We start from the raw sequence: 18,711 nt of genomic DNA, 5'->3' as shown, positions 1-18,711 counted from the left end.
TTCTGCCATTTGGTTTGGTCTTTCTCCGCTTCCTTTGGCCCTGCAGGTCCTTGGGCTTCTGCGAGTCCAGCGCAGCAGATTCCAGTGCACAGTGTTGTCATGAGAAGTTGTCGCAGTTGATGCTGCTGCACCCTTGTTTGTTTCTAGGGGTGGTAATTTTTGCTTGCTTACACACACACACACAAACTGTACTAGAACATTGCAAGTATATTTGTTCCAGAATTTTGACATAAAATTACTTCTCGAGGCATATAAACTATAATTCACACTTGCATTCACTTAATTTGTACTTGAAGAACGGAATCTTTAAATTAGGAGTCTACTTTAATATCAAGGGTAAATACCTACATTAGTCCATGTTTGGTTGGGATGATGGTCTGGGATATCTCCAGTTAGTTTTGTCATGAGCAGCAGCTTCAATCGTTGGACGTTATGTTTTTGTGATCACTATTATTCAGCTCGATGATGCAAGTTCTGTGCAGTTACATAATGAAATCTAATAGCAATGAGAAATATCAGAGTTATTAACGATGTAGATTTAAACATTTGATGATTTCCCCCCTTCACCATATACAATCTGCAGTATTCCCTTGTTAAGCAGGTACACTGCCGTGCTAAGAGAGGCCTTGAACTTCCAGTGGAATAAACTAGGAATACGCAACCCCTCCTGGTTCAATATAGATCCAGTTTCATATCGTAGACAATTGCAATTAAGATCTCTAAGGAAAAAAAATTCATTGAAACACACCTTTGTCTGCACCTTTATGGACACATTTTGAAGTCTTGATTCTCTTTTTCACTGTGGTAGGCAATAAGGTCATGCATATAGCTCCCTAACTTGTGACTTCTGTATGGTAACTTCCATCCATTTCAGATTAGCTGATGATGCTTCAGGGACTGCAAACTCTTCACCAAGTGGGTTTTGCTTCATTGTTACTGACAACTTTTTTCATTGGTATAACGACTCGTCATTGCTTCAAAATGCAAAAATGATATTTCATCAAGGCGACGATTACTTCACAGCAGCTTAAGATTGCAAAGGCTACACTAACTGTGCACGGTGGTACCCCATCTTTGGCGAAACCAGAGAAGAAGAAAATTAAACTCAGCATCCACCTATTGTATAAAATAAACACAGCTTCTACTGCCAACGTTTCACAGATCTGGCAAGCAACGGCTTTGTAACATGATTTGTGTATTTTCTTGAACCTGACATTGTAAGAGGAGTTTTTAGTAACCATAACTATGAAAAGAGAAATATATTTAAATAGGAATGCTAGAGCTTCATTAAATAACTCTCTTCTTCTTCCGCAACTAAACCTAATCTTTTCGACATAAAAAAAATATTATATAACTATGGCTTTACCTTTATGCCTTCTTGCTGAAGTGGCAAAAATGTAACAGAGTGATATATTAATTACAAAAATTAGCTGTGATTCTACACATTGGCACAACTATTGATTCTCTTTAAAAGTTGTTTGCCAATTATACTACACTAGATATGCTCCAAAGATTACGAAGACTGATTATTTAAACATTCAAGAGACTGAGAATTCTTCAAAACAAAAAAGGTAGAACACTTGGTTTATGCAATGGTTGAAGTCAAACTTACTTGAAGGCTTTATCGCATCTTTCATGTTTTTCTGGGAGATTGTATTCTGTCCAATCTTTTTTGGAGGTGGTTTAGGTATTTTTGCTGGAGTTCTAATCCTGCATTCATCATATTGATTGGTTATACCAACTGACAAAAAGTCAATTCATAGAAAAATACTAAAAATAAACGTAAGGAACATAACAAGTGAACAAGAAGTTAGTAGAGGGATGTAAAAAAGAGAAGATTTAAAAGTATTAACTCTTTCTCTTTAGAGGTTTCTGATGGTTTCTTTTGTTCAGGGAAGAGGGAAAACTCAACAACACTGCTCATGGAGCCATTTGTATCAGTTCCCATGGAGAGTACACTGTCAGATATGTCACTTAACAACACTGTATCTTCTTCACAAATACCTAAAAGTTCTACATCTGCAGAACTACTACAATCCAGTTTTTGTTCTGTTGGAAGTGAAAATCCTTGTCTCTGGTATTTATTATCTTCTGTAGACTTCTGTGAACTAGATTCAGAATGATCTCCATTCCCTGAGTTATTCTCATGACTTTTGGCTGTCTTACTTTTGCTTACTGGCTTTCGTCCCAATATTCTTTGTTTTAGTTGTACCGTAGTACCTAAAGTTGAAATGCCAGCAGGAGGAGAAGAATTTTGTTTCAATGGACCCTTATTATGTCTTTCTATTTTTACACTAGGAGATTTCATCTTTGTCTGGGAGACTGTATTCTGTCCAATCTTTTTCGGAGGTGGTTTAGGTATTTTTGCTAGAGTTCTAATCCTGCATTTATCATATTGATTGGTTATACCAACTGACAAAAAGTCAATTCATAGAAAAATACTAAAAATAAATGTAAGGAAAATAACAAGTGAACAAGAAGTTAGTAGAGGGATGTAAAAAAGGGAAGATTTAAAAGTATTAACTCTTTCTCTTTAGAAGTTTCTGATGATTTCTTTTGTTCAGGGAAGAGGGAAAACTCAACAACACTGCTCATGGAACCATTTGTATCAGTTCCCATGGAGAGTACACTGTCAGATATGTCACTTAACAACACTGTATCTTCATCACAAATACCCAAAAGTTCTACATCTGCAGAACTACTACAATCCAGTTTCTGTTCTGTTGGAAGTGAAAATCCTTGTCTTTGGTATTTATTATCTTCTGCAGACTTCTGTGAACTAGATTCAGAATGATCTCCATTCCCTGAGTTATTCTCATGACTTTTGGCTGTCTTACTTTTGCTTACTGGCTTTCGTCCCAATATTCTTTGTTTTAGTTGTACCGAAGTACCTAAAGTTGAAATGCCAGCAGAAGGAGAAGAATTTTGTTTCAATGGACCCTTATTTTGTCTTTCTATTTTTACACTAGGAGATTGTGATCTGAGAAGTTTCAGTTGTTTCAGCTGATCAATCTCCTCTTCTTTCCTTGCAATTGTATCTTTCAGTGATGTCACCTGCAAGTCCAAATCAAAGATCAGAGAAACATTTTGGACTTGGTCATTATCAATTTCCTTGAAAATTTAAACAGTGACTTAGATGAAATCAAAATTCTTGTTATCCATGGCTTGGTTCACTTCATTCAAACCTCAAAACTAGAGTTATCTGTGACCGTGCTTTAGCCGCTTCTCAATGTGGATAGACCTCAGGAACACAATATGCAACAATGTCCAACATGCTTAACTCAAAAAGTTACTTGATTGCATTTGCTTGAAAATTGAATTTTATATACTACTCGAATTGCATATTAAAATTTTCAAGATTTCACAAGTATTATGTAACACTAATTTAGTTTCACACAGTGAGTTGTGGGCTAGTAGTGAAGCTTTATAAGCTTATTTTAGATGAATTATCTATTATTAATTTTGGCTTAAGCAATTTGGATCTGCGGCTAGACATGACAAGTTAATAGACTATTTTTCTAATCCAAGTGAAGTATGACAATTGGTATCTCAGTGGACCTAATCCTAGACTAGGCATGGTGAGATATTGGAAAGGTGTTACCTGTGCAATGGTGTATCACCATTGGGTCTCACATATTATTGATTAGGGAGAATTTTGGGCTTTGAGTTGAGAATTTGGATTTTTATGAAGACGTAAGCCTTAAGTGGGGATCAGAGAGAATTCTGGTAATGAAATGAAAGTTTGAGTTTTGATTTGGACACCAAACCATAAGAGGGAGATAATAACATCTCAATTTAGCGTGAGTTATGGATGAGTTTTACAAACTTAGATGAATTAGCTACTATTAACTAGCTCAAGCATTTGGGTTGATGGTTATATCTGACAAGCTGATAGCCCAGTTTTTTCTTCTAAGAAGGGCATGACATATCCACTTTTATGTTGTTGGATACTTTCTGTTCAAATAAATTGAAGCTTTCATATATTGCTCATCATGGATGGTTGGTGAAGCATGAGTTGTTTACTCACATTTTCTTCAAATGGCAACTTGTTCATTGCCACAAATCAAAGAAAACCACTGATGGATTGTAATTCATTTTCCAAGCATTGCCATTGAAGATGGAGATGAAGTTTAACATCTACTAAAGTTGTTACTAAAAAATCTACTCTGAAACTCAATTATTTTGAATGCACATATGGACTGTACTACGGCTTTGTGCAGACATCCAAAACAGAAAACTAAAATAAGCAAACTAGACAAACCCAATCGTAAATTTTGATTTATCACTCTATCTGTTAGTTTGCACACACACACAGATTAGAATACACATATGTAATGTGACTACAGTTTTGTACAGGAATCCAAAACTCAAAACTAAAGGAATCAACCAGATAAACCCAATCAACCAAGACACATACATCTGCCAGTTACACGCACACACACATATATATATTTTGAATACACATATGCAATGGCACTCAAAACTGAACCAAAATAAATCAAACTAGACACATCCAATCAAAAAATTTTATCTATCAGCGTATCTGTAATATCAAGGGCATATATATATATATATATATATATATATATATATATATATATATATATATATATATATATATATACATAAAAATGTTATGTTTTTTTGGTTTATATATAGGCTTGGTTCACAATGGAAACTTATTGGTTTCAATTTCAGTGACGTTTTGGTTTGAATATCTCCAACTTAAAAATCTTCAGTTGGTTTATAATTTTCTTGAGAAACAGATAACCCAAGTCTGTCCACATCTAATTAGTCTAATTTGTTTAGTGGCATGAAAAATCATTTGTGGTTGAAATATTGTGTTTGAGATATTTTTGTGATTAATATTCAAATATTCCAGTAATTTAATTCAATGGAAAAAAAATTCAGTCAATGCATGTTTTTTAGTTGAGATGAAAAATTTTCAGTTCATGATTATAAATGCAAAACAGAAATGTACCAGCCTACATTGCTACCTGTTCTATCAAGTCTCCAACTTCCTTGCCCTCTTTTTGGCTCCTTGCTGCACCTAATTCCACCCCATAAACCCTTTCAGCAAATTTCAAGGTACTGAAGGTCTCAGAGTAAGATCCTACATCTGGATTTATCTGTACAAACATAAGTGTCTTAGCATGTCCACCTGCATAATTGGTGTCTAAGTCAGGAAGCAAACTCAACATTATGTCACAATCTAAACAAGAAGATTGCAAGGGCACCTAAAGAACTTTGTAGAACTTGAGTAAGCTTGCTGTTTCTAAATGGTACATAAGGGCTTTTCTGTGATAGAGCAAAGATAACATCCCCTAGTGCAGATAAAGATTTGTTGATATGTTGTGCTTCCTTGAGCCTGTCACCAATGACTTCAGAGCGGTCAACGCGCTCACTGCCAGCAAGATCAACCAGATGAAGCGAGCCACGCAAAGTGGTTTCACTTCTCAAATCTGTTCCTCGAACATGAACACTAAGAATACTGTAACAAAACAACATATGTAACTACTGAAAAAAAAACGAGATAATAGAAGGATAAAATAACACAACTGCACATAGTTGACAAGAAGCTAGAACCTGTGTGATCGGCTGCTTCTTTCATTTAAAGCAGTGGCACAAATAGCCCTGTTAGTTTGTCCTATTTTCATCAGTTCCAGAACATCAGAAGTTGATTCAACAGGATGGATACTCGCATCAGGGACAGCAAGGCCATTGGGTTGAGTAGCCGCCATAATACCAAGTGTGTGATAGTTAATTGAAAACAATCAAAGAAAATTTAGGGAACTGATTCCAGAACCATTGAAGATAATGAATAAGGGAAAAATAATTGACAACAAAAGGAAAAAATGAACATAAAATGCACTAAACTGAAATATTATATCAGATAAAATTCCAAAGATCTTCCTCAAAGGCAGGCCCTAGAACATAAAATTGTAATAAAAGATGTAGAATTAAGGATATCTCTGTTGTGGACCATGATTTGCAAGGAGATCACGCACTTGTTCGTTATATATTTCAACCATTTGAACACTCACTTCATGCATAAAGGTGCCTCTTCTATTCTGAGAAATATTAAAAAGGTCATTGAGAGCTCGATAGTTTACACCCCAATCTTTCTCAGATCCTCCATTAGGCCCTGTCTGGAAAAAGAACTTTAGTTTCACAATAGAATAATTTTTCTAAGGGACGGAAATGCTGAGGCAATTCCATTATCATTGTAACATCAACAGTAGAGCTAAAGATGAGAATAATACAAACTCAGATTACCATTGTATATGTTTTTCCTGATCCAGTCTGACCATAAGCAAATATACAAACATTGTAACCATCAAGAACAGATCGTATTAAGGGTCGTGTGTCTAAGAAGACCTCCTCTGTACACATAAAAAAATCATCCATTTAGACTAGGATAATGGAACCACTCTGAAATTACATAATCATAGCATTAGTATTGTCCTGATCAATAAATAAACTCGTCCATAAGATCAAAACCTTGAGTAGCAGAAGGACCAAACACCTTGTTGAAATTGAACATTCTTTTACCATCTTTTCCTTGTTTACTTGGATTTACAAGAACTAGCTCACCATTCTCACCAATACACTCTATAGTTTTTTGTCTTTTGTTTTCTTCTTCAGAAAGAAATGGCCTTATCCTACAATAAACTCTAATATTTCCTGTCATCAAAGTATAAGAAAGCTGAGTCAAGAATCTAAATAGAAGGCCAATAGCAGACACTCTCATGCTTAACGGACACCTTTTAGTTCCTGGACCTCATTATATAACTTCCGGTTTTCTGCAAGAACATCATGATAACAGTCTGCTGCATCTGTTAATGCTTTCAGCTTTTCCCCTATACAGAAACCAGAGAGATAATTGAAAACAGAAAAGGTCAGAATATGAGAGTTAAAAGTTATTAGCAAAAAATTCCTACCGAGATTAGTGAATTCTTCAAACCATCTTTTTTCTGTATCTGTAATTTCATGCTTCATAGAATCATAGGATCCCCGCAAACCCTGGCACAACACCCGATTGCTCATTTCTTTATGTTGCATAAGGAAAAAATCAGTTGAGGGTGAGAATGAAATACCTGCACCGACTGCAGAAGTAAAGCTATGAAATTTTGGAAAATGCCTTCCTTCTTGCTCCAATTCTGATATTTAGATCTTAACTCTGCTTCTATCTCTTCTCTTCTTAACCTTGATTCTGATAATAGATGTTCAGCGTCCTTTAACTTTAGCTTCAATTCCAGCTCAGAATCCTTGGCCTTTCTTTCTAGCTGCTGAAGCTGTTCTTGATGTGCCCTTTTCATTGTTTCTAAAGTCTGCTTAAGTTCTGAAACTAATTTGTCACTATTTTCCTTTTCCTTAATTACACGAATGATATCTTCAGAATGTAATTGCTTTTCTTCAGCTTTTGATATTTCATCCTGTAGGACCATGATCATAATGTCAAATGAGTAAATAAGAATATTGTTTATATTGGTCTATGAAAACTTCAATCAGACTCAATTGGTCCAGTAGCATGCTTCAATTTCACTTCCCGATCCCTACTTTATACTGTTTTTGCCCATTACTAATGGTAAATTTTGAAGCTTGAAAAGAGTGTTCTGTGTGAAGCTTTTGTTTGGCAATTATCAGAATTAGAACATTGAACTTCAAAAATAAGCAATAAGAGTGGACAAAGTTTTTTTTAATACTAGTAGTCTATTATACACTACATCTGATGAGCTACATAAACTCCTGATAAAAGCTTTGGTGTCCCAGGGCAAATTAGACCTTGAGCTTGCTTGAAGCTTTGGGGCCCATGAAGCATGAGTTCCATCATTATTGAGGATATCATAGTGTTGGAGATGGCTCATATGGAGGATATGTTAGACACAGCCGTGCTGCCGAACATGGCCTGGGCATGTTCAAGGCTGAGCTCTCGAGCACGACCATGCCATTTGGCATGACTTGGGTGTGTCCGGGGCTAAGAGCATAGGCACGGTAGTGCCATCGGACACGACCTGGTCATGTCCACATCTGAGGGCATGGGCACACCTGTGGCACGACTGGCTGTGCCCCGTTCTAGAGACACTGAGAATAGCAAGATTTTTGACAACACTTAATATTTTTGGTCCAAAATACCATGTATAAATTAAGATGTATAAACAGGATCATTATAACTTTAAGCCTAATTTCTAATTACTTCTTCTTGGCCCTTTTGTGGAGTAGATACATCGCCGAACCGCGTTAAATCTTTGTGCTCCCTTTTCTCTCATTTTTCTTTTCTCTTTTGCGATTTATTCATGATGTTGCAGCGTGATCTCAACAACTAGAGGTGTAATCGAACCGAGCTGAGCCGAACAGTAAGAGGCTCGAGCTCGAGCTCGGTTCGTTTTTCCTAAGCTCGAGTTCGGCTCGAGTTCGATTCGAGCTTTAATTCTTAAGCTCGAGCTCGGCTCGTAATGAAATTAAATAGTTTGTGAACGGCTCGAGCTCGGCTCGAAAAAGGCTCGTTTTAAAGTTAAACGAATTCAGTTCGAGCTTGGTTCGAAAATAGCTCGTTTAAAAGTTAAACGAGCTTAGTTCGAGCTTGGCTCGTTAATATATAATATTTATAATTCATGTAATATATATATATATATACATTCGCGAATCTCTTAACAAACATGTTCGTGAGCCTTTAAACGAACATGTTCGCAAACACGTTCGTGAGCCTTTAAACGAACATGTTCGTGAGCTCACGAACCAAATACTGTTAAGCTCGAGCTCGGCTCGATAATATTTTCGAGCTCAAAATCAGGCTCGAGCTCGGCTCGTTAACTTAATCGAACGAACTCAAACGAACTTTTTTTCGAGCCGAGACTCGAATAGCTCGTGAGCAGCTTGACTCGTTTACACCCCTATCAACAACTGGTATCAGAGTTCCAGGTTAACATGTTTAGGATTTCTTCTACAAGGTTTGATCCGGCAAAGTTCGATGGAATTGAAAATTTCAGATTATGACAGAGGAGAGATAAAGATCTGCTAGTGCAATAGGGCATGGTGAAGGTGCAAAGTGAAAAGAGACCGGATGGTATGAAGAAGACAAATTGGGAGGAACTACAAGCGAAGGCAATGACAATGATCAGACTTTGTCTAACGGATGACGTGATGTATCACGTTGTGGATGAGGAATCATCGATGGCAGTTTGGCAGAAACTGGAAAGCCGATACATGTTCAAGTCATTGACGAACAAGCTCTATCTTAAGCAGGAATTGTTTGGGCTTAAGATGTCAAAGGATACAAATCTAAGTCAACATATTAACATTTTCAATCAGATTGTAAGCGATCTAAAACGGGTTGATGTGAAGATCGAAGATGAAGACAAGGTGCTGATGTTATTGAATTCTCTACTGTCATCTCTTACATACGAGAATTTGATTACGACTCTGATGTGGGGGAAGGAAACTCTCAAGTTGGAGGAGGTCATAAGTGCTCTGTTGGGATTTCATCAGCGAAAGAAAGCAAGTGATGAGACATCTCAAGGTGAAGGGCACATAGTGAGAGGCAACCAAGAACATGGTAGGAGCAAGACTCGATATGGGTCGGGCAACAATAATAAGGCCCGATCTAAATCGAAAAAGAAGAAGAAGATCACATGCTACAAGTGTGGAGTAAAGAGTCACATCAAGAGAGATTGTCCAGAGAACAAGAAAGCTAATGCAAAGAATAAAGATGGGTCATTGAAGTCTACAAACATAGTGGAGGAAGAAAATTCAAATAGCGGCGATGGAGATATGTTCTCTATTTCATTTGTTTCAAAGCAATTGATAGATTCTTGGATCTTGGATTCTGCATGTTCTTATCACATGACGCATAATAAGGATTGGTTCGACACCTACAGGTCGATTAATTTTGGTTCTGTTCTGATGGATAACGATGCATTCTACAGAGTCATTGGAATAGGTAATGTCAGAATTAAAATGTTTGATGGTGTGGTCAGAACCATAGTTTAAAATCTCGAACCATGCCGAAGTTTCAATCCCGAATCGGAATGATACAATTTCGGTATCGTATAGTACCGTGTCGATATAATTTCAATAATTTTTAAATATAAAATATATTAACTAAAAATAAAAATTTAACTTAAATATTTAAAAATATATAATATAAAAATAATATAAATATATATATTAAATTAATGAGATAATTTTATTATGCTTTAATTAAGCCTATTTAAATTATCCAATCATAGCATGAAGTTGATTAAAATTATTAGCCTATCTTATTTATTATAAACCTAAGTTTATTAAAAACCCGTAAGTGTTCTGCACGACTGCAGGCACGCACGACCCGCACGATGCTTCTAGAGGTGTCGTCGAGCTTAGGCGATTCCTCCGGAGGCTTCGCCAGTCCCCCGTGACACCTCCGGACGCGTCGTTGGTCCCATGAGATGCCTACGAACGACGTCCCGACATCACTTGTTTTGTGTTAGTGTTAGCCCTTAGAGTCAATTATGAGATGATTGACAAAAGAACTTTTGTATCATATTTCATTAATAAAAGATAAAGTTTATGGTTATTATATTTACTTCAAATTTGTGCCGGATAAATAAGTATAATAATGTCCCAGGGTAGTAGGTTCTAGTCTACAGCATATCAATTGATTAAATTAATAGTGGGAGGTTGTAGATATATATAAAACACTATTCTTAACTATTCTTAGTCAAACTTTAATATACAAGGGCAATATTAATGCGTTGAGACTAGCATGTAAGCCAACTGATGACTTAATCTCATAAGTCATAGATATAAGATATCAAGTTGACATATGGGTATATATTAGAGAATATGTACTGAATTGACCCGCTATGAGAATGTTTCATGGATCATTATATGAGTGTTATAAACATTCTCATAGTGACTATTAGTATAAATAGTCTTTAAACCTGAAGTTACTATGATTCCCTACATAAGGAGTTGTATATTTTAGTATCGGCAAACGTCACTTGTAACAAAGTAGACTATAAAGTTGATCATTGGATATGCAATAAGTTATACGGAGGAATGTGAATGATGTAGATGAGATCTATCCCTTCCATATGACGAAAGTGATATCTGTGGACCTCTTGATTAAGTAAGACTACTAAAATGTATGACCATGCTTAAATAAGTCAATATGAAATATTGAGTTCATTTAGTTAAGTGAGTTTACTTAAAGATCAAGAAATGCAAAGATTGATACGGGGACGACACGGTCTATGTCTCATGAATCAATCTAGATATCGAGGATAGAAAGACCAAGTTATGCAAGATAATAGAAACAAAAAAGTTAGGTCGGATCTCAACATTCTCATCACTTGGGTAGCAATGATGCATTACTAGATGTCACTCATTGCTTATGTATCTAAAATATTATTTTAGATACATTGCCAACGTTATAAAAATATATTGGGTCATAAATAAAGAATATGTTGATTTGGAGATGAGTTTATTTTAATTTAACTAAAATATGAGGGATCCTAAGATTATAGGGTTAAGTCTAATCCGAGTTAGACTCAAATGAATTCAACTATTGGATTATTGGATTGAGTCTAATCCGAAGTAGACTCATTGGATTAGACTCAACCACTAAAGAGAATTAATGTCCATTAATTGAGATTAATGGAGCATTGATGAAAAGAAGAGCAAAAAGCAAAAACCTTTTGTATTCATTGGTATTGACCCTTTGTATTCATTAAATGATCTTTTGTATTCATTGGATGAGAAAGAAGATAAAAATAAAATTAAACAAAAAATAATTACTGATGACTGGAATGCCAAATTCTTGAGCAAGGAATTTGACATGAAAGGTTTGAGTGCAGCCAAGAAGATTCTTGGGATGGAGATACATAGAAACAGTCTGTTGGGAGATTATGACTATCTCTGACACATCATTTCAAATTATCTCTTTCACAGCGAAGTCATGTTAAGAAGGTGTTAGACAGATTCAACATGGGTAATGCGAAGTTTGTAAGTACACCTCTGACACATCATTTCAAATTATCTCTTTCACAGTGCCCAAGGACGGATGATGAGATTCAAGATAAGTCAAAGATTCTTTATGCCAATGCAGTTAGTTGTTTGATGTAAGTCATGGTTTGCACAAGACTTTAATTGACACATGTTGTTAGTATGGTGAGCAAGTTTCTTTCAAATCTTGGTCGACAACATTGGGATGCAATCAAGTGGATTTTGAGACACTTGAGGAATACTATAAATTATGGCATCATGTTCAGCAAACAACAGGGTGATCCTTCACTTATAGGATATATAGATGCAGACTATGCAGGGGATTTGGATGACAAAAGGCCTACTACAGGGTATGTGTTTACTATGGCAGGAGAACCTATTTATTGGAAGTCCATGATACAACCTATAGTTGCATTGTCCACTATTGAGGTAGAGTATATGGCAGTAGCTGAAGCAGCGAAGGAAGCATTGTGATTTACAGGATTGGTCAGAGAACTAGGTGTTCAACAAGGTGGACTCAAGTTGTATTACGATAGTCAAAGTACTATCTATTTTTTGAAGAATCAAGTGTATCATGCGAGGACTACGCATATTAATGTGAGGTTTCACAAGATCAAAGAGTTGATATCTTTCAGGAAAATACTACTTGAGAAGGTTCACACTTCTGAAAACGTTGCAGATATGTTGACAAAGCTAGTTACTACAAAGAAGTTCAAGCATTACTTAAACTTGATTCATTTCTCTAGTTGCTAGAGAGGTGCAGTCCGAACTCGACGCTTCATGTGGTCTTCCCAGATGCTTGTGTTTCTCCTAAGGGGTGGATTTTCACCAAGGTAGAGATTGTTGGAGATAGCTCGTATAGAGGATATGTCAAGCATGGCCGTGCTGCCAAACACGACTTGGGCGTGTTCGGGGCTGAGTTCCCGAGCACGGCCATGCCATCTAGCGTGACCTGGGTGTGTCCGGGGCTGAGAGCACAAGCACAGTCGTGCCATCGGACACGACCTGACCGTGTCTGGGTCTGAGGGCACGGGCACGCCAGTGGCACGAGCGTTCCTAGGGGCATGGCCTGGCCAAGTCGTGCCCCGTTCTGGAGGCATCGAGAATAACGGATTTTTTTGGCAATACTTGATATTTTTGGCAATATTTAGTATTTTTGGTCCAAAATACCATGTATTTTTGTGATGTTTAATTGCTTCTTCTTGGCCATTTTGTGGAGTACGCACATCGCCAAACCACGTTAAATCTTTGTGCTCCCTCTTCTCTCATTTTTCTCATTTCTCTTTTGTGATTTCTTCATGATTGTTGCAGCACGATCTCAACACATAAGCCACTCTGGTTAAGTATCCTAGTTGCCCTTCAAGATATCATCACAATACATCCAAGGGGTTAACTAAAGGTTTGGAAGGAAGGAATACCTCTAACAATAATGCAAGCCCGACAAGGAGAGCTATAACTAGAAAGTCAATGTTCCAACAGTCTATGGTATTTGAACTTGGATGGAAATAAGAGAGAAAAGAAAAGAAAAGAAATGAAATGAAATGAAATATCCATTTCATTTTTTTTATTTGGAAGGAAATAGAGAAGAGTAAGGAATTTTAATTCCATCCATATCCTGTATTTATTTCTTCCCAAATTGTGTGGAAATATATGGAAATAGAATTTACAACTCATAAACACAAAAACAGACAAGTATCTCTCTCATTTCAATTCCGTCTAAATAACCAAGAAAAAAGAAAGAGTCAAAAATGAAATAATAAAATTTATTTCTTTTCTCTTCCCTTAAACTATTTTATTGTCCTTCAATTTCCTCCCCTCCAAGTAAAGACATCATTAATGCAAACCAAAGATCTCTGACAATGGCACTTAGTGTGGAGCAAAGTTGGAAGAAGCTGGAGAACATAGCAAGTACTCTTTCTTCAAGCAAGTCAAATATTTCATGGGTGCCACTATTCAAACATCACTTTATAGTTCACTAGATAGACTTAAAGCTTGATTGGTGACAAAACAGTACACTCAGATAGATGATGTTAATTATATGCATCTTTTTTTCAGTGTTATGATTTGGTTCAGTTCCTCTTTTCTCACCTTGATAGCATCTCAATGATCATTAAATAGCTAGATATCAAGAATGTTTTCTACGCAATGAATGATGCATATATGGAGAATCCTTCTTGTTATGTTGTTCAAGGTGTGTATAACCCTGTGTAAACTGACAAAAATCTCTGTATTGAAGCCATATCCTAGAGCATCGTTTGGTAAATTGAACTTTGCTTTTATCCAGTTTGACATCACAAGTGAGTTGGACCATTTGATGATTCATGTTAATTTTCAGTTTGGAGAGTGTAATATTTTAAGAGGAATTGATGACCCATAGTAGGTTATTATGTTCCTCTTGGACAAAATCAAATATCTCAGAAAAGAAAATTGACTATGGTTGTGCAGAGGTGATATAAATGGCAATGGTCTTTCCAACATGTGAGCTTGTTGGCTCTCAAACAACTAATATTCGAGTTGTCTATTAAACTTACTAAATCAATGAAGCTATAGATAATTAAGTTGTCATTAGCATTGCTCCAAAATCTTTCATGAGAGGACAAAACATAAAGAATACTACATTTTTTTTGTTAGTTTCAATGACTAGTTAGCAAACTTATTAATTAAACCTTTGATAGATGAGGCCTAGTATCATATATCGATAGATGGGATTATCATGTTTAATTAATTTAGAATGAATCTGAAAATAAAAAAGAATAAAAAAGAGACAACCTTTAGCTGCTGAAGCTGGTTAATTACCATCTGAGACATGAAGAAACAATTCATTAGGTAGGGCGATAATTGTCTGCATGCATATGAGAGCAATACCCTGCATTAAAATATAAGTACCTGTGCTTCTTCATTTGATGCATTTGCTAGTGTTTCTAGCACTTCGATCCTTGATTGAAAATTTTCTTCACGAGCTTTAATCAGATTATTTTGCTGTTGCATGAAAAAGAAGAAAAAACCACTGTAGGGTACAGATTGATAGATTTAATGAATGTGAAACCCAATTTCTTACATTTCGTATATGCTCTGCTTGTGTTGCAATGCGCCTTTCAATCTCATGTATAACCTTTTTAAGAAGGCATGCTACACTCTGGGACAAAAGTCACTAAGATCTGAGAAATGTTTCATCATATGCACATAGGCTACAAAGAGAAACTGGAAAATACAAAAAATATGTACAGACAAAAAGTAACAGGCCTGAAAGATAGATGGACCATTACTATGGAGTCAAATTAAAATTTCTAAGACACGGATACCTACATAAGGTATTTCCCCATTCCCCCTTTCAATACTTTCTTCCAGAATTCCGTGAATGACACTTAAAAGAGATTGAGTGGAGGCATTCTGCAAACAAGTGATTAGATAAAATACGTGTAAGCAATGATGAACTGATCATGTGAAAAGTGTAAGAACTTATCTGAAAACAAACCTCTATCATGGTAGCTTACATCTAAACTGTTTGATTTCAACATTTCTGAAATCTTAGCAGCAGGAAGTTCACTATAGCGTCCTTGCTTTAGTTGGAAAACCTCATGGAACTTATGCCCGCTATGATGAGAATGAGGAGTTGATGGTTCTAACAATAATGAGAATTTTACTTTAGAAAATTAAGATATAAAACTTCAATCAACTTTAGAAGTCATATAATTCCAGAAGTTTGATTGTAGTGGACACATTCCAGAAGTTTAAGTTGCTAAGAAATGCCTCCATCTTGAGTATTAGAGGAATATATGAATGTTAGTTGCTTAGTTTTATAATGCACATTTTTCTTCATGATCAATTGCAACAAAAGTAGTCAGGACTCATGGCTTGTTGTTTTATTATCTGCTACAACAACAAGAATTTTTGGTTAAATCAACATTTTGCTTTAATTCACCAGTAGTTAATATTAGATCACACTAGCTATATCTTCAAATGTATATCTACAAACATACCTGAGACAACAGGACTAGCTCGTAGCAGGTGTTTCAATCGCAAATTTGCAAGGCTGTTTAGCCTGCCCTCTGATGAATCTGCAGACTTTTGTCCACCATTACAGCTATCCTCCCGAAAAAATTTCAGTGACTTGACCCTCTTGAATTCCATAGGTTTTGACCTTTCTCTTCCTTCAACCAATCGATTCAATGGTAACTTTGTATTCTCTTCGCTTAAGTTGCAGCTGAGATGATTCTTGAGACGCCAAAGACAATATACTACTGCAGTCATAGGCCCCTGATCCCACAACACATAAAATCAACTTCAATAAAATTACCTTATTGCATTTATTCAATCATATGCTAGAGATATATCCATAACTAGAACAAACACAAAAGGAAGATTAACAAGTTCCAGAGGCTCCTAAGAGCCTTGGAAGGTCATTGTATGCAATCCTTAGCTTCTTCATGTAAAAGGGATTATTTTCCTGACATAAGATTGGTTACCTAGCTCGCAAAAGAGAATCACCAAGTAATTGTATGATGACATGTACATGTCTACCTGTTCAAGGTCTGAAAATTTGAATCCTGGCAATCCCATCTGCTCAACAGCCGAAACAAACCTAGTTATACAATCAAAACGCTTCTCTGTCGAAACAAGATTCCCATTACCAATCTGCGAAGTGTTCACGCAACAATTAAATAAGATAATCTCTCACCGGAACAAAAACATCAAGAACATTTTGGGCGTCATCAGTCAAGAACCCCACCTCTTCCGATCCTAAAAATCTGAACCTCTTAAGGATGCGGAATAATATTGCACCATCGAGCAGCCTCGCCCGGAGGCCTTCCTCCGACGCATCGCTACCCACGACGAGGTCCGGGAACAGACCGTCGATCCATTCCACCACTTCAGCTCGCCTCTTGGCTGAAAAGAATCAATCCACCCTCAAATCAGCCATCCTTAAAACAGAATGCGCATCCAAAAAAGGAGTCCGAATGGTCATCTCACCAGGATTCTCGTCGTCGATTTTCATACATCCCATCTCCGGATCGGCGCATTCTCGGCTCGCCGGAGTGTTGTCGGACTGAGGGAGTTCAGGCAGCGCCCCGAATTTCATGGGGCGGGCTGGCGATCGGACGAGCGACCGAAAGAATCCAACAGAAGGAACTGGGAAGCCAGCGGCTTTCGATGGAGAGAGGAGGAGGTCTGTAGCGGAGGGAGGCGACATTGTCGCCTGACCTTGTTGAAGCCCGGAAACAACTCCGCGCTACGAGGCTCGCACGTCGGCCTTTCCGCGTCTCCAAAATAAAACGAGGTTGTTACAATCCTGTCAAATATATGGAATATTACAATTTCATTTTGCACCCTATGTTACTCACAATTTTATTTTGCTCTTAAACTTACATTTCTATTTTATATTTTACCCTTACAGTTTAAAATATTTAATTTTCTCTATACACCGGAATCTTTTTTTTTTTTTTCATTTAATCGAACGGTATCGTGAACTCATAAGTTCACACTCTCTAGCTTAGCTGGTCCTCTTAGTCCGTTCTTTTAGCAATTAGATTATAATTTTTTTTATTTTTTTATGAAATATATGAAAAAACCCTTTAATCTTAATATTGTCTCCTTTATCTTACAAATCATAATTTCTTGTTCAAGTGTAGTGCTAATGTGTCCCAAGGGTGGGTTGATGAATTCCTAGATATGGTAAGAAGAAGGGATCATACCAGCTGTCAGAGTCAAGTCCATAGTTAAGTTTAGGTAAGGTCAAAAGTGGAGGTCAAAGAGTCAACTTCAACCTCATTAGCTCAGTTCGAGAACTTCGGTTCCTCCCTTCATCGGCTCGATCGATCACTCCAACTTCATAGGACACAGCTTTCTTGACTCCTTCATCGATCGATCACCCTGACTCTAAAGGACATCCTCCTTGACTCCTTTATTGGCTCGATCATCCCAACTCCAGAAGACACGACCTAGCTCCTCAATTCTTTTATTGGCTCGGTCATCTCGACTTCAGAGGACACAGCCTCCTCAACTCCTTCATCAGCTTGACCACCTTAATTCCAGAGGACATGACCTCCTCGATTCTTTTATTGGTTGGGTCATCTCGACTTCAGATGATACAACCTCCTTAACTCCTTCATTGACTCGACCACCTTAACTCTAGGATATGACCTCCTCAACTCCTTCGTGGTCATCCTGACTTCAGAGGACAACACCTCCTCAACTCCTTTATTGACTCAACCACATTGACTCCAGAGGACACGACCTCCTTGACTTCTTCATCGGTTCGGTCATCCAACTCCAGAGAACATAATCTCATCGACTTCCTCATTGGCTTGGCCACTTGACTCCAAAAGATGTAGACTCTATGATTCCTTCAAAACCTAATCATCCTACAGGAGCCTACGGATGATTATTACAAATATTCCTAAACATAGCACAACGAGCGAGCACATGAACAATCATATGGGTGTCAGACACTCAGACTTGGTCTTCTAAATGCTCTCATACATACACCTGACTTGGTCTCCTAGGTAACGATTGTCGGATCTGGTCTCCTAGGATTGTTGACATGGAGATGCCCTTTTAAGCGAATATATAAACCCTAGAGAAAGCACGCAAGATGAAAAAGTGATTCTTTTTTCCCTTCTTCTTCTTTCTCTATTATTAGTCTATTTTCACTTTTCCTAAACCCTTATATTAACTTAAGCGTCGGAGTAACCACATCGAGCTCCTTCGGTATCCATTTTAATTCTC

The 18,711-nt window shown here is 37.0% G+C and overlaps 1 protein-coding gene across 1 annotated transcript; it reads right to left on the bottom strand.

The window, feature by feature from the left end:
* Positions 1-1,109: 1,109 nt before the first annotated feature.
* On the bottom strand, positions 1,110-17,191 carry LOC141811763 (kinesin-like protein KIN-14C). Its single transcript, XM_074699813.1, has 21 exons — positions 16,957-17,191; positions 16,715-16,872; positions 16,507-16,620; positions 15,966-16,242; positions 15,480-15,607; positions 15,292-15,375; positions 15,044-15,121; positions 14,872-14,964; positions 14,755-14,784; positions 7,098-7,436; positions 6,942-7,023; positions 6,765-6,860; positions 6,502-6,684; positions 6,277-6,383; positions 5,971-6,149; positions 5,587-5,751; positions 5,238-5,491; positions 4,998-5,161; positions 2,525-3,054; positions 1,613-1,710; positions 1,110-1,209 (listed from the first exon to the last, which is right to left on the bottom strand). Exons 1-21 carry the CDS (start codon positions 17,174-17,176, stop codon positions 1,142-1,144), a joined length of 3,447 nt encoding a protein of 1,148 aa, XP_074555914.1. The 5' UTR covers positions 17,177-17,191; the 3' UTR covers positions 1,110-1,141.
* Positions 17,192-18,711: the final 1,520 nt, after the last annotated feature.

The sequence above is a fragment of the Curcuma longa genome, chromosome 17 (genome assembly GCF_044706935.1).
Source record: "Curcuma longa cultivar G26 ecotype Majalengka, Jawa Barat chromosome 17, ITB_CL_G26_1.1, whole genome shotgun sequence".
Lineage (NCBI taxonomy): Eukaryota > Viridiplantae > Streptophyta > Magnoliopsida > Zingiberales > Zingiberaceae > Curcuma > Curcuma longa.
Note: the sequence above shows the minus strand (reverse complement) of the source record. Positions and strands in the feature narration are given on the sequence as shown.